Here is a 16,604-nt window from a genome sequence, read left to right as displayed (position 1 = left end):
GAAAACACTTATTGATGTGGTATGAGATGTTTTGCGATTTAAAAAAAAGAGGTAATTTATTTTTGTATGTGCACTATTGGCCCAGTCCATTTCCCCCGCTAATAATGTGATCCATTTTATATGTTAATATGTCTTGTACACATTAATTGTTCTATTTTGATGACATCATACATGCAAGATGCAGTCTGTCTGCAAATAGTCAAACAGCTTCCATTCAGTTATATTCATTTTTTTCCTTTCTATGATGTATTTCCAAATTCAGCCACATGAACGCACATACACACACAAACAAAACATACCAGTATCACTTGAGCCTTGTTGTGTAAATCCAATCCCAGCTGTGGTGTAGTCATAAATTTCACTTTGGGGGAGCTCGAGTGCAAAGCCAAATCCAAACAATTATTCCACACACTTGCTCTAATGTCATGTGACATTTGGATCTCAAAGCATGACATTTTCATAGTCACATCCACCGCTGTGAGCATGTGGTGTCATTGCTGGAGTGTTTTGGGGGGTGGGGGGGGTATTGTTCCCCTACTGCAGCCGAGGTGTGAATTTCTGCGTCTTTTGCGATGTGCCTATGCATTATTAATCGGGTGCAATTTTAGTGCATGCTTGTTGGGGTTGTCTGTGAATCCAGACATGAACTCACTTTATACTCACTTAGTTCTCGCCCTTGTCACGGCGCCGTTTGTCACACATTTCTCTGACCTGATTTCCAATGACAGGAATTGCTCGAGCACATAAGCACACTTTCATTTTTCCAATCTGTGCCTTCCTTTCCACTGGTTCCCTTTTAAAATGGCTCTGTAGCTTCACTCTCTCCTCTAAATAAACCTCACCTGCTTTTTTGTGCTTTTTATCACTTTGACAGATTGGCTCATATTTTCCCGGCAGAAAATGCAACAAAACATGCTGTTGAGTATAATGCACATCACGTTTTTTAAATGTGGGTCACAAATCAGTTTTTGTCAAACTGTTCACACGAGGGATGGGCATTGGCTACGGTGAGTTTAATGACCAATTGTTATCTTTAGTATTGAGCTGGATTCAGCTCTGCTACCATTAGATGATGTCATGTTGTGCTTCAGACTTCACCAGTATCTGCTGGCTGGTTGCATGCAGTACTCTTAATTAGTTCAAGATGCAATAAAACAATCGATTCCACACAATGTGCGGAATGTGATTGCACTGGACAGAGGACATTTTAGTCTTTCCTAATTAAGATGTAAATGAAATGAAATCTGGATAGGTTTAGTGAAACAGAATGCTGTTAATTGCTTTTTTTTAATGGTAATAGGTTAGTTGTAGCTTCTACCATATAGTGGAGGAGAATATTGCCTATTGTGGTTCGACAGTAGCGTTTTTTGGGGGTATGGGGGTGCGTGTGGGGGGGGTCTCTGCCTCACGTTCTCACCCTCCTGCATGCAAATCGTCTTTCAACTACAAAGCTTCCCCATTCATTCCCTTTTGAATGGAAGAGCTTGACCTACAGACACACTGACATGGGAATGCAGACGCACACTGCTACAGTAAGTTCAATGTGTGTGTGTGTGTGTGTAACATAGGCGTACCGGCCTCAAACTAGACAATATAGTAGCAAGGGACACTTAACATTCCAATCCATTTGTGGCTAGTTTAAGACCGACTGACACGCTCTTAACTTGTCAGTGCGCCAACAGCCGCACTGCAGCAGCTTCTCTCTGTCTCTCTCTGTCTCTCTCTGTCTCTCTCCGTCTCTCTCTTTCTCTCTCTCTCTTTCTCTCTCTCTCTCTCTGCCTCTCTCTCTCTGCCTCTCTCTCTGCCTCTTTCTTTCTCTTTTTCTCTTTTCTTTCTCTCTCTCTCTTCCTCTTTGTCTTCCTCGCTATTTTTCTTTTCTCCCTCCATGTGGGATCTTCTTATTCTTAATCGTGCTGAAGCAACATTTTCTCCATTCTTATCGGTTTTCTCCGATATGACCTTGACTTCTCATCTGTCTTTGTGCAGGGTCAGGAGGCCCAGTTAAATGAATGAAACTAATTAAATGCACCCCCTCCTGCAAACACACTCATAAACGCTCTTCGTTTGCATTTGCATGTGTGTGTGAGTCGCAGTGAAAGATAAGGGAACCGGCATCTGCGCGTGTGTGGAGGTGAAGAGCATTGCGTCATCGGGGGTGTGTTGAGCGGGAGGTGGGCCGAGCCGGCTGTCAGTCAGTGACGCGGGGGACACGTGTGACGGTCATGGCTGGGAAGATGCTGCGCCGCGGCTCTTCCGCTGCAGGCGAGGAGCTCTAGGAGGCAGCTCAGTCTGGATGTCGCAGGAAGTGTGTGTGAGCGTGTGTGTGTGAGCTGCAATCGGAGCTTCTGCTGCTGCTTGTGGTCAATAATGCAAACACAAGGAGGGCAATTATTTGGGGGGGATAGTGTGCAGGAAGCCAGATGAATAATGCATCCAGTTTGTGCTGGAACCTGTAGCTGCTGATTGGGACGCCAGCTTGACCGGCTTCAGCGCCGTCCTTCCTGCCAGATTTCTTCCTAACTGATGGGACTTCTATAACTCCAAAATGTCTCACTATCATTTCATCAAATGCTGTAAGTAGCCTATTTGTATTAATTCATATATATAGAGAGAGAATAGATTGCATGCTCTGAAATCCAAGTACCTGCAAAGCCATCAAAACTTCAAACGTCTCTTTCCTGTGTGGGTGTGCGCTGCAGAGAAATGGCTGCAGATGCGTGTGAGAAGTTGACCGGCGAATTGCGTCAGGTAGCAGCAGCAGAGGGAAAAGAGGCGCTCGAGTGATTGGGCTTTCTTTTTAACACTAGAGCAGACTGCATGAGAGAAGCAGTGATTTCGAGAAACGTTATTGGCAGACAAGGGATGGAAAAGATGACTGACGTGCGGCCAAGAGGTGCCGTGCCGGCTGGGATGAGTGATGGGAAATGTTGCAGATCTCTGCAAATCCTTCTAGTACATCCAAAGCAGTGATTGCCGGTCTTATTAGCTGCAGCCTGCACGGAATGTTTCACATTCAATCAATAACTGATCGCCAGCCGAATGAGAGAGTAGAAGCTGCTTTTTTTTCTCCCCCATTTCCCTTTCCATTAGATGCCCGTCCTTCCGCTCTCCTTCACATTGCTGCTGTCTGGAGCAATTCATACTTGCATTTCTACTCGTCTCAGGTCTACTTAACCATTCATGCATGGATTTTATTTTGATTTTTTTATATGGGAGGGTGACCTTGAAATTGGTGTCAGCAGCAAGTTATTGGTTTTAAGAGGAAAAAGTTGAATATGGGTTGAATTTGATTTGAGGTGATGTCAGACATTCCATTCGAAAGAGTGCGAGTAGTAGATTATATATATTGTCAACCAATGACAACGAAAATCACGGCTTTTGAATGAAGCATTTGAGCAAACATCATGTTTTCTTCTATTTGGACCGCCACACATTGCTTTTCATCAAACAATGCATAAAGCCGTCTCAACCCCCAAATCAGTCTTTCATAGTTCCCAGACTGACCTTTGTCAATGATTTTAATGTACTCAGAATTGACTCTGAAATACTTTTTGACATTTTTATATACTATAACTACGATTATCATGATATAGTGGTTTCCCCTTTTGAAATTTTGCACCCTCCGAAAAAAGAAAAATGACACCCACTGCTTTTCCTGAAGTGTTAGGTGCTAGTTCAGTTCCTGAATGTCTTAACTATGAGCACTCCTTGCGCCTGTAAATCATATTTTCATTAACAAAGACATTTGCGTATGACTTGATTTCAATAAATTTACCACACTTCAATTTCACCTTAAGGCAACCAAGTCTTCTTGATGTACTATATCTTTTCAAATTGAATGAATATTGCCTGCATATGCCACGATCTTGAGGATGAGTCATGTCCGCATAAATGCACGGCGCAATGTGATGTCTGTCATGCGCCGCTAATAAACGGCGACCATACGACGGCAGCCTTGAGTACGGGGTGACGGTGTGAAGGACGTGCAGCGAGCGGCCCAAGCTAAACAAATGATGATTGTTGGTGAGTCAAGGTGGAGTGAGAGGTAGTTTGAGTCAACTGCGATCAACCCTGATAGTCTGACACCTTCTGTGACTAGTCTATAAGTATATTTTGACCAAAGGTATCGGGAACTTTGAGGATTCACTCATTCATACCTGTGACCTAACACTAATGAGTCACATGGAGCGAAAATGACTAATAGGGTGAATTTGGACATTTTCAATGGCGGTGTGTGTTGAATCATTTTGAGGGGACAGTGCAAAGAGGGAGTTGTTGTTGGGAGTGTTACTCTAGCTGAAAGATGGCTATAGTAATGTGCCAATAGAATGGACTACATCAGCATCCAGTCTTATATTGCCTGCAGCGTATAATGGATGCTGCTGCATCATGAATTGTTCATAGAGGGCATGATGGATGTGATTTTTCATGTTGTTTACAGCACTTTGCAAAGTAGTGGTGACATCAGACCCAACGGTATCATCTTTGATTGTTCTGCTTTAATTTGAAATACATCCTGGGTGAACAGGTTTGGGTTTCAAATGTGTTTCTTTGTGGAGTTTGCAGGTTCGGGTGGATTTTCTGACCGGCCTTTTCCGACATTCTGAAGATATGCACATTCAGGTTATTGAAGATTGTAAATTACCCATATGCATCATGGTGGTCCCCACCTCTCCCCCAAAGTTAGCTGGGATAGGCTCTTGATTTGTTTGGCTGGAACTTGAGCTGTTTTTTTTTTCCTCTATTGGAAATTGGAACTGCTGTGTTTGGCTTCTAGATTGTGTTTTAGTAATCAGTAAAAAACAGCTTATTTGTGTAGGCGTACTTTTGAAAAAATGGTTTACCCATAACCCAGTTGATGTGAGGGAAAAAAAATTATTTTGTGTTTTCCACATTTCTAGAAAGCATCACTTCCAGTAGATAGACTGTCTCAACATTCAAACTCAGTGACTTCCACTGAGACAACCCTTGGGAAAAACTTGAAATTGTTACAAATGAATCCAGACTGTGACCAACATGTTTAATTAACAAAGGAAATTCCATCTTTTTTTTGGGGGTCAAGTGTTATCAAATTAACTGAGATTGACTGAGACTTCCACCAACAGACTGATGGCAGGTTTACATAACAGAAAGAAAAACAATATTCCATCACTTATGGCTTGACTTCCGCACAGGTTTGTGAAACACGCAATTTCCTACGCTAAACATTCTTTGTTCAGTTATGTATTATCCTCCACCTGTATGCTGCTGTTTCTTGATGTTAGGCTGTTTGGCTTAAGTCTACTGAGAGACTGACAAAGCAGGAGAATCACTGTTGGGATAAGAAAGACGACAAGCACGATGCTGCTTCTCAAGCCGCCCAAGGGCTAAACAGAAGCAACTGCGTTTTATGTTTGGTGCTTTGTGTTACTAGCTCAATATCTTTCAAAGTGCATTCAAACAAACCCCAAAGTCAAGTGCTATATTGTGATTGACGCTAACAACTGTTTTCCCTCATCACCAGGCTGTTTCCAGCTATGTAACGCCTTCCGTCAGAACATGGAGATCGACCAGTGTCTGCTGGAGTCTCTGCCCATCGGCCAGCGCCAGCGTCTGGTCAAGAGAATGCGTTGTGACCAAATAAGGGCGTACTATGAACGGGAGAAGAGCCTCCAGCAACGTCAGCAAGGTGGAATCAAGGTGCGAACTTTGCCGACTGCCCAACGCAAGAAACAACAAGTCCGCTTCGGCCTTGCTGACATCCTACAGGATGCCATCATTCGCCACGATGACAAAGAAGGTACGTTTATGGGCAGATGACTGCGTGTACAGTGTAAACACTGATTTACATGATTTGAAATGCTTGGTTTCTGGGAACAGATGCTATAGATTTGGCATATTTTCTATGACAACAATAGAGTTGTGGAGATGATGCTGCTCTGAGACACTGTCAATAGATCAATTTGTGGTAAATCCAAAACAAATGATCTGACCTGAAATAAGCTTGAAAATGAAACCATAATTATGTCCATAGATGGAAAATTAGCATAGTTGCAGAATCTGCATTTAGGGCTAGTTAGTGTCATGTAATTAGATTTTTAAAACATTAAAAATATAGCTAAATGCCAAACTTGCACTGGAGGTACACCCTAACTCGCAATAAATCAAAAAATGAAAATATTTCGTTCGATAACGTTTTGTCTCTTTTCAGCTTGACCATTTCGAAACATAGTTACACCTGCTTTGCTGTTATCTTATTGATGAGTGCTGATGTCAGGTCATCAACATAACTAAAATCGAGCCGCATTCTTATTCAACGAGGCCTCTCCACCTTAGCCTTTTCATTTCGACAAAAAACGTGCATCTGTCATTGTTCATCACATCTATTGACTACAGGGTCCGGGAAGAATTTCCCTCTGGCAGGAACTTAATCAAGTTTGCCCTTGTTTTTTGTTTTTGTTTTGCTCTCTGTGTATAATATCGAAACTGCGCTCCCGCCCCGTAAAGACAAACAGTAATAGGTAGCCAATGTACTTCATAAACAAAATGAAAAACAAAGCCACATCATTTTAAAGGGCAGTGTAGCATGGACTTGAACCGATTTTCTTCGGGGCTGAAAACCTGCAGGATGCTCAAGAGGCTCTTTGGCTAATCAGAGAAGTGGCAGCGATCTGTCACAAGGTCAGCGTGTTAATCTCCACTAGCTCGCTGCCAATGAGTTTGCTCGGGTTTGCTCGGGGTGAGCAGCAGCAGCTGGTGGTGGGTTGTTGCAGCAGTCAGTCTGAAAGCAGGGCGTTGGATGATGCCATGGCATCATTTTAATGGATATCTTCAATTAAAAAAAATCTCTCACCATGCTGTGTACTTTGAAAGGTTTATGCCCTTAAGAAAATATGTTCGCATGATGTAGAGCACTTGGCAAAGTAACAGCTGGCACTGTAATTGCAAACTATCAAGCAGTTTTAGCCAATCGAAAACAAATGCATTTTTTTTTTTGTGCTTGTACTTTTTTTTTTTTCAACCACTATAAAACCTGAATATCTATATTGACTGAGTTTTAATGATTTGAATTTGAGTGTACTCCTGGGCACTAGCAGAGCTGGGGGGGGTGGGGGGGTCACTGGTCCCCTGATTTTGTTCCCATTCTCTGTAAAGAACATATGCTTATTGTTTATCTACGTTTTCCAAACTTTTTGAGGGTTTTTTTTTTTTGGGTCTGGTGGACCCCCTGAGATGGCCTTTGCCCCCGGGTGCCCCCCCAAGGACAAAGTTCTAGTTCCACCACTGCTCCCAGGTCTTCTTGATTTTGAGTTGACTATATAATTTTTTTTATGCTACATCCACAAATGTACCATAAATAACTCAAGGTTGCTTTAACACGGTATTTCAAAATTTTCATTGAGCCAAGGCACATAATCAGGATGACCATGCATTCGAAGTTAGATGGTGGTATGATAAACTTGAATTCAGAATGTTAATAAGGAGATTTCTACGGCAGAATCTGGGTAACAAAATTATACCACATCCAGTGGATCTGTTTAATGGCTTTGTATTCTGGTACTGGTTGGAAGACATTAGAACTTTCAGTTTAGTAACACACATGCACATAATGTCCCCAAGATTACTATATATATATATATATATATATATATATATATTTTTTTTTTTTTTTTTTGTAACCTAAGGGATACAGATGGACACCTTTTGTACCATCCCATTCCCTTGAAAAATTATTTCCCCTATAGCTTTATTTTCTTTGCTATTCCTCTGCTTTTTCTCTCTTTCCCCCATTTTCCTTCACTGGTTGTCATGGAAATGCACTTTATCTGCGGAACAGCTGTGCAGCACCCTAAGAAATGGCAATGAGGAAGAGAAGCCTCCCACTTCCACATGCTCTCTAAAAGGAACGTGCATTGAGTCAAAGGTGGATGTCACAGCGTGTAGAGTAACGGAGCATGTGATCAAATGTCAAACGGGAGCCCCAAGATGGATCGCCGTTGTCGCTATTGCTGCAGGACAAGCATAAACTGTTGCTGCTGTCCCCTTTAAATCTTTTAACAGACATAAATCTCTTTAATAAATTCCGTTTGCTTTCACTTTCATCTCCAGCTTTATGGAATAACAAAAATCAATGTTTTGTGCTTTTGAAGTACGCTGCTTATACTACATCTCTCGTAAAAGGATTATAATAAAGACCAGGAACAGCATGAATGCTTACAACAACTGATCCAAAAGCATTTGAGTCTAAAATACACTACATACAAAAAATGCCTGGCAGCCTCGATAAGCATCAGAGATACATTATGCTCAAGTTGCAGCCAAAAGCTTATGGGCGTCCTGGTAAGATAAACACTAGTTTAACTGTGGGTACAGCGATATCATACCGATATCTCTGCAGACCAAATAAATATCATATCATCAGGTAAACTATGCCAGAAAATATAACATACGATGACCACAATATCAGCAGAGTGCAGAATTTGTATGCCTGCACCTTGATTAAATTCCCGAAAATTGTTAAACCACCTGCGCCACAACTTTGACCACCTCAGAGTTGGTCTAAAGTCGAGTCAACTTGTCAGGTGCGGCGAGGCCATGTGTAAGAAAATGTCCTGGGTCCACCGGAATGCCGATCAAGGCACAGCGCCATAAACTCAACTCATCACACATATTTTTACTAATTATGTAACGCTGCAAAATGCAAGAAAAAAAATGTTTTCCGCATCCATAAATCCTGCTTGAGTTTGGTGTGCTTAAGAGTCTCTACTGACTAATGAGCATCTCGGCGATTATACAGCAAAGCCAACGCATTATGTGTTGCCTAGTAACTATTTAAATCTTAGACGAGCCTTAATTGGGGGGAGTCCGAGTCCTGAGCCTTTACAGCATATCAAAGAGATGAAGTATAATTGCCGTGATTGACTTCACTGTTCAATCTCTACTCAACATTATTATACTACAGTGGCTATTAGACAAATGAGGAAAACGTCTTTTTGCAGTACACCTCAAGTGCTGCGTGGCCTTTGTACTATCCTTAAAGGATTAAATTTCATTTTGGGATAGTTTAAGAGTTTGCATGTTCCCTTAATTCCATGCATGTTACTTGAAGTGGTTACGAAAGAACAATAGAATCCGTTGTAGCTGCAGACAGGGCAACAAGTGACGTATCCCAATACTTTCGTCAAGTCTGTGAATATGTGTTGCATAACTAGTAATGAGGTTGAACATGTCTGGGCAGGTAATGAGCCTTTAAATGACTTTAAGCAGGTCAATGGCAGGTGGAATTAGTAGCAGACTAATTGACCCTGTCTTCAGAAATGACTTGGCTTACTTTGAATGTTTGCAGACTTCGCTCCTCATTTTAAGCACGCGTTTTAGGTTCACTGAACATTCTAAAATGCACAGAGGTGTGAATGTGCGTGTTTTTTTCCGCGTGTTTATCGTACAATTGGGTGGTGACCAGGTGTACCCTGCTTCTAGCCTAAAGTCATCTTAGAGAAGCTCCATCGCACCCGTGATCCAAATAAGGACAAGCACGATAGAAAATGATGGTAGTCAGCATCCACAGTGTTCAGTATTGGTTGCCCAATGCTACATTTGTCTCCATTTGTAATATTTGTATTAGTTTGTAAATGACAGGTGTTGCTCTTGTGTTGCAGTGCTGCGTCTCCTGAAGGAAGGAGCCGATCCCAACGCTCCCATCTCCTCCGGAGGGTCTTTGTTACACTTGGTAGGCGACACGTACAAATGGGGCACGACATGTATGACAGCAAGAGTATATGGGACATAATAATGATGATGTATCATTTTACTGGTGTGCGTCTTGCATCCACTTGTTTTATGAATTTTAACCATAATACTATGCAATGTTTTGGTGTGTGGTTTTGTGTGAAAAGCATGATTAACTCGAGTGCAGGTAGATCTTTATTGACGCATGAATGGATAGAAGAAAAACTAATAAGACAATATATGAGGAAAAATAGGTTTATGTAGAGCACACTTGAATCGCCAATTCCTTATCTCGAGTGCGTCCGAACAATATCCTGCCAACATTTCGCAGTGCGCTCGTCACGACAACGTGCTGGCGGCGGAGGTGCTGATAGAGCGGGGTTTGAACGTCAACCTGCAGGATGAAGACCTGTGGACGGCCCTGCATGTAGCATGTGTGTGTGACCACGCCGACATGGTGCTGCTTTTTCTTCTGGTGAGAGACTCATGACATGCATGCCACAACAACAAATGGGAGAATGGATTTCTAGAAATGCATGCCAGCAGAAACTTGCACAATAACATAATTGCTTATCCAAGCGTGAAAGGTACAATTTATATTTTCTTGTTCAGTAGGTTGGTATACAAGTGCTATATTTGGAACTACTCAAGTGTTAAAGGGGAACTCAAGTACAAAAAAAAATACTTTACAATAATGTTATATTTTTTCCAACCAGTCCAAACACAGTATTCTGATTAAAATATTTGAATGGAATATGAGTTAAACATAAATAAATCATTTTTCATTCATAATAAGTGGCTGACATTTTATTCAGTATCGCCCCTGCTGTCGACCAAAATTGAAGTCATAATGTCTTCGGGCTCACATACAAGACTTCCACCCTAACATATCCTGCTCCTCATATGCCGTCATGGAAGTAGCAAACGGCACCACACAGTAACAAGTATCTCGTAGCATCAAAGAGACCCGGACGAGTTCTATGGCGAATGTTTCCAGCGTGTCATGAACCGTCTGATTAGGTCCTTGACGAGAACAGGGCCATCTGCAGGGGAGGGCAAATAAGACATTCAGCTCAATCTCCTTGTGTTGATTAGACCCACAGAGGCTTGTCACCAGGCTGAAGCAAAATTCCTTTACAGCTTGCTCGTGTTGATTTACTGTATGCGGCAACGTAGAGGTTCCACTGAGGCACGGATGTGTTTGAAGAGCTGCCATCCAAAGCGTGACATGCTCGAAGGGTCTCTCAGCATCTACTCACTGCAGGATGCTTCAGTTCCATCCATTTGATGTAACCCATTCAATGTGATGGCTAGATCTTCCTGACGAACATTACAAAGATGAATAATTTCTTAAGTTGATTTAAATGTACTGTAATATTTAAGACATATTTTGTTCTATCATAAATAATGGCTGCAAGTAGAAAGGGTCGTTTGCGCCGATGTGGGAGGGAACACAGGTTTGCCATCCAATAAAATTGGAGCGCTTTCTGGGTCTCCATTTTAATGAGATGTGGAAACGCGGTCTCACCCACGTGCCTTATCTTTAAATGCCACTGAAAGAAATTCTTTATTGTGTCTTGCTCTTGGTGTGTTCATCTTTACTTCCCCCGTCCTTCATCATTGATGAACAGTTTCTAGTTTTTCCATTTTCCCCTCTCTGCTCTCCGAATGGTTGTTACCAACCTCATCCCCAACCCGATTCCAATACTATTCCCAGATGTATTATTTGCTCCTCTTCTGGTTCTGATGATTAACTGAAAAATCGGAAACCGCATAGATTGGTAGAGTGGTTCTCTGATTTGAGTTTCACTCCTCGAAACATTTAGAAGATGTAGCCGAGCAATCATGGGATATCCACAGGAGACATGTTCTTTTCTAAAATGTTATTTCTTATCCTCATCCACCGGTAGGGAGTTGTGGAATTGACCCATTTTCCCGACATGTGACGGATGCATTTGGAACGTCTGCATTTGCCAGTCTTTTGAAGTTTGTGGCTAACAGCAAGCCCCTGGCTGCTCTGAGCTCAGCTTTGTATGTCTGTCTGTAAATAGTCACTCAGTCTGCCTTACGGTTGCATGGAGGGTGATCTGCTTGGGGTTAATTATGTAACACAATTATTTCACTTATGCCACCGCTGCTAGGCTATGGTTTTTGTTACCATGACGACTAAGTGCGGTGCTTGAGGTTTGTTACCTGGTGTAAAGTCCCACAACTTTAATGCAAACTGCAATAGACGTGAACCTCCAGAAAAATATGAGGGATTATTTTCATTGATTTGTTTGCTAAACTTCTGGATGACTTATTATTTATTTTATAATTTTTTTTATAATTTTTTTTATTTATTTTTATTTTTTATTTTTTTTACTACTCTGCCCGACACTATGTAGGTGGGAATAAGTCGAAAGGCTTTCCAACCAAGTAACCAATAGACAAAAGTGTGACTTCCATCTAGTGAACAACCAAGTCCATGCTGTTCATCACTTTGCTGTGGTGAGCCGCAGCAGGTCAGAAGTCAACTTGTTAACCTCTCCCAGTCTGCAGGGCTGCTTGCTGACGCCAACTCATTTATATCTGTCATCGCTTATCGTCGGAGCGCAGACACATGACTAATGCCTCAGCATCCATGGGCCACTTGTCATAATTCCCCAGCTGCCATCTGCGTCGCCTGCTCTTGTGGCGCTTTGTGCCGCAATGAAAGAGTAGCTATTGCTTTAGTGGCGGCGCAGTAACTCTCTCGAGAGTTGAGGCATTTTTCACTTTAGATTCTCACAGGACACAACATTAGGGACACCTGTTTAGTCTGATCGGTTATTTTTTTGTACATAGCTTTTCTCCATTCATTACAAGTGTCATCAATGAATCCATATATGTTCTTTATCATAATTGTTTACACTTACATTATAGTGATACATGAATCAGTTTTCAGAGGAACCAGCTATTTAACTCGTTCACTGCCATTGACAACTATAGAGGTCAAACATCTATTTTAACTGGGCTGGAACTGAATGAGTTAATTTTGGCCTTAATTGGAAATATATGAAATATTAGATGCATGTCTTTTATTTGCACTTGAACTACTGTGCTGTTTGCTGTCACGGGTTATTCCAAAAGCATTTAATCACACAAGTCTTCTGTAAAAGTTTATGTCCGCATTTGCTCACAGGCACGGAGAGAGATACACTGCCATCCATTGTAACTGTCAAGTCATTGCGCCATCCGGCGAGACTCACATTGATGTCGAGTGCGCCTGGAGGTGAATCGTGTCGTGTGGGTTTGCTTTACGAGTGCCACAAACCCTCAAAGGCGCACAAAAGACAGGCGAGATGGGCGGTCGGCTTTATGAGGACTGTGATTGGTGTTTGTTGGGGCGACATTGTCGGTTGCTAGTCGATGATATAAGTTACAAGAGTTGCTGCTTGGAGACTTTTTTCCCCCCCTCAATAATGTCCCCAAATTGTTTTTGTTAACCCTGATGACATCGTTTTCTGATGATAAAGTACCGCCGTTGGCCTTCATTTATCAGTAATATCTCTAGAGGCGTCTTGCGTCTAAAACAGTTTGTCTGGAAATGTGCGATATCATTTTTTTCTTATAAAACCAGTCTCTGATGCAGGAATCAATTAGCACTTTTGCTATGAAGAGGTTTTCAGGCCTTTTCCTCGACGGACATGCTCGTAAATCTCTTTACTGCTGCGCAACAGGGTCGTTAGAATTCTATTAGGTGCGGATATCCTATAAAGGTCCTCATTTGAGGACCCCCACCCATCCCCGTTATCAGACCTAGTCCAGTTGACGATCATTACTTCCGTTTGTCTTTTATGGTCTAGTCAAATGAGCGATTCATGTGCCAGTGTCTGAGGATGTATATAATTTTTACTGCTTCAACATGAAAAGAGCATAAGCACGTTTTGCATCACGCGTGCATATTTCGTCATTTTAAAAGCCGGAGAAAACAAAACAAAGAGAAGCAATCGATCATAGCCACAATGCGAGTCGTTAATGAGGCTCAAGGAGCCGGCCTGCTAGAAAACTGCTCCGGTGTGATCCTTGTCGAAGAAACACAAACGTACATTCATCTTCTCACCTAAGCTATTGTTAATCTTTAATCTTTGGATTTAATGAGATTCTTAGCTGGGTGATCTCTTCTTGTTTCAGATAACATTTTTTTCTATAGGGAATAAAAGATGGGAGTACAAGTAGAAAAAAAAAAACGTTTTCGTGTTAACAATGTTGACTGTCTTAAAAAAACAAAGGTTGTATGCTGTACACAAAAATACAAACAAGTCAAGATGTCAAAACATTTGAGTGTTACAAAAAGGATCTTCTGGATACTTAATGGCCCTTTAAAAAAATGCTAGCTGAATTACTAATTGGACATGTTCGGTTTTAGATATTCCACTAATTTCACAGAATCTATCTTGACAAACATCACCCGCTAACCTCTTGCACGTCGTTTCTTCTTCCTCAAAAGGCCGGGGTGAACTCGCTGCTGCAGGATGTTGACGGGAACGTTCCTCTGGACTACGCCCCTGAGGGAACAGAGAGCCGCTATATTCTGCAAAAACACCTGGAGGAAAACGGTAAAGACACCTGCTGTTTTTATTTGCATTTGAGTTCAAGGAGCGCGCCAAATATTTTGACAAACACATTTGTATATGACAAAAGTCAAAAGCAGATGTGGGTCAAGCATGGCCCCCGGCAAAATATGGCCGAGCGAGCATTAACCTTATCAAGAATAGTGTAATATTTTATTAGCCTAATGGTATAATCGCCACACAATCACCCGATACATATATACATGAACTATTGTCACAAAAGTATGATTTTACATATACATTTGATGCCACTCATGAATGACCAGGCCCATCGGTTTGATTAAAAAAAATAATAATAAAAAAAAAAAAAATTAAAGTATGGCTGCACTCATGATAAAAGCAAAAACATGAAAGAGAGAGGCGAACGTTCCAGTTCCCGGGGAATTGCGATTAACATCTATAGACAGGCTTTTAAGACCTTTACTGCATTCTTTTTATTCTTTTTTTTTTTCTACCGTTGGAGCTAAATGTGGTTCGAAACATTTACTGTATGTAATGGTCATCTGTAGGCTTACCTTGAAGCTATACATGACAAGACTACAAACACTTCAAGTGTAGCCTACACACAAACAAATGTGCACACACACACACGCACAAAAAAAACAGCCTGTCTCTGCAATGAGCCCCAGCCATTTACACTAATTTATGGCTACTTCACTCAGCTTTTGTTAGCCAAGCCCTGAAATGATCACATCCCTCCTGCAGTCTGCAGGACCACAACCACCATGCAACACATGCTGGTCCGCTGTTGCTATGGAAACTTTATTCATTGCCTTTTTGTGTGTGTGAGGAGGGGGGTGACCATGTCCAGTATTTTCATTTAATTTCTTGTGTATCCATTAAGTTACATGCTATAATTTGTTAAAATTAAATATCAATAAATAAAGTATGTGGTATGCCCTGCCTTGTCTTTGACTACCTTGAATTTAATAGTTTGGATAGTGTGACCTATTTTTGGTGTGTTTTTTTTTTTTTGTATGACAGGTGTGGATGTGTCTTCTATGCACACCATGAGGACACAGAGGCCCAATACTATGCTATCTGACATTAGACAGCTTGTAGCTGCAGGGGCAGACCTCAATCAGCCCAATGACGACGGGGTCACCTTGGTAAGTGTCCTTCGGGCAGCCCATCTACTTTTTTTTTGGTTGGTTTCGACCGATGTGATTGAAACCCGTCTGCCTTTTAAAAGCTTCACATAGCAAGTGCCAGTGGCTATCGGAACGTTGTGGCTGTGCTGTTAGAGAACGGGGCAGATCCTCATCCTGTGGCCCACAACTTTTGGACACCTCTCCACCTGGCAGCTAAATATGGGCAGGTATAAAAAAATATCTTGGCTTTTTTTTTTCTTTTTGATTTCTCACTGTGCAGCTCCATTGATCAAGTGTAATGGGGGAAGTATTGATGGATCGTTTGTGTGACCAACTGGCCTGCAGTCACTCTGCACTTTCTGATAAACTGCTCCTTTTGCCTCCATTGATCCTCAGCTGTATTGGATTTTCAGATTAGCCCTTTAGTGGACTCTTGAAGGAGAGGACATTTTTGCAAAGTCACAGAGGAAAGCTGATGGGATCTGATGCTATGAAGCAGAAGAAGCAAATTACATTCAAGTGTTGCACAGTCATCGTGATTTTTATAATTACATTTCTGGGCTTTGAGCTTGTATGCTGACAAAGAGAATATATGCATATTTAGAATCAGTCCCAACTTGAGCTTCATCTTGCCGGAAAGCACATTTTTGTCCTTCATGTTATTAATGTCAAACACGAGATTGTAGACAGCGCTGAAAGGGAAATTGGAAACCGGGAATAGACTGAATAGATTTATCTTTTAAAACATTTTCAAGTTCTATCCTGTTTATCCACCCATTTTATTCCATTTGTGGTTTAGCTGGTGCCTATCCTGGCTGAATTTTGAAACCCGTGAACACACAATTTAGCACCCGCTATTTGGAATCTTAGTAAATAAGGCCCTTATTGGGGCCACTTGACAACATGGCTGCCGCAGTCATGCCGAGTAAACGGAACGAAAGGTTTGACTGATGTGAATTCATCATAGCAAACGGTTGCCTGGAAACACTGACGGCCAAGTGTAACTCTAGCTGGGGCATAAAACCCAAAGACCCCCTGTGCAATGTTGCATACAGGCCACACTCTCACCCTTTAAGAAGACGTATGACCCTATTACCACGGCTAATTAAGTTCCGCTCTCCCGCTTTTGAGATAAGCGAAAGCACCGGGGAAGACTTTTCAAATACTTACAGTATGTGAGGGGATTAAAAATGCCTTTTAATGAAATCTT

The 16,604-nt window shown here is 41.7% G+C and overlaps 1 protein-coding gene across 6 annotated transcripts in view; it reads left to right on the top strand.

Moving 5' to 3' along the window:
- The window catches only part of myo16 (myosin XVI), a 67,271-nt gene that overhangs the window by 8,635 nt on the left and 42,032 nt on the right, over positions 1 to 16,604 (top strand). For 4 of the 6 annotated variants that reach the window (XR_015859846.1, XM_088382990.1, XM_088382987.1 and 1 more), the window contains exons 2-7: positions 5,504 to 5,779; positions 9,639 to 9,709; positions 10,040 to 10,183; positions 14,180 to 14,288; positions 15,288 to 15,412; positions 15,496 to 15,621. Coding sequence is in view for 5 of the 6 variants with exons in the window: in XM_088382987.1 (XP_088239113.1) it covers positions 5,504 to 5,779; positions 9,639 to 9,709; positions 10,040 to 10,183; positions 14,180 to 14,288; positions 15,288 to 15,412; positions 15,496 to 15,621 (851 nt within the window). In the remaining variant the exon portion in view is untranslated. Of the gene's footprint in view, positions 1 to 2,222; positions 2,574 to 5,503; positions 5,780 to 9,638; positions 9,710 to 10,039; positions 10,184 to 14,179; positions 14,289 to 15,287; positions 15,413 to 15,495; positions 15,622 to 16,604 lie in introns of those variants that run through there. The other 2 variants (XM_088382988.1, XM_088382989.1) reach the window with 2 other exon arrangements.

This window comes from Syngnathus floridae, chromosome 8, assembly GCF_059516105.1.
Source record: "Syngnathus floridae isolate MCC-2025c chromosome 8, RoL_Sflo_1.0, whole genome shotgun sequence".
NCBI classification, from domain to species: Eukaryota; Metazoa; Chordata; class Actinopteri; order Syngnathiformes; family Syngnathidae; genus Syngnathus; species Syngnathus floridae.
The sequence above is the reverse complement of the archived record's forward strand: the minus strand, read 5'-3'. Positions and strand labels throughout refer to the sequence as shown.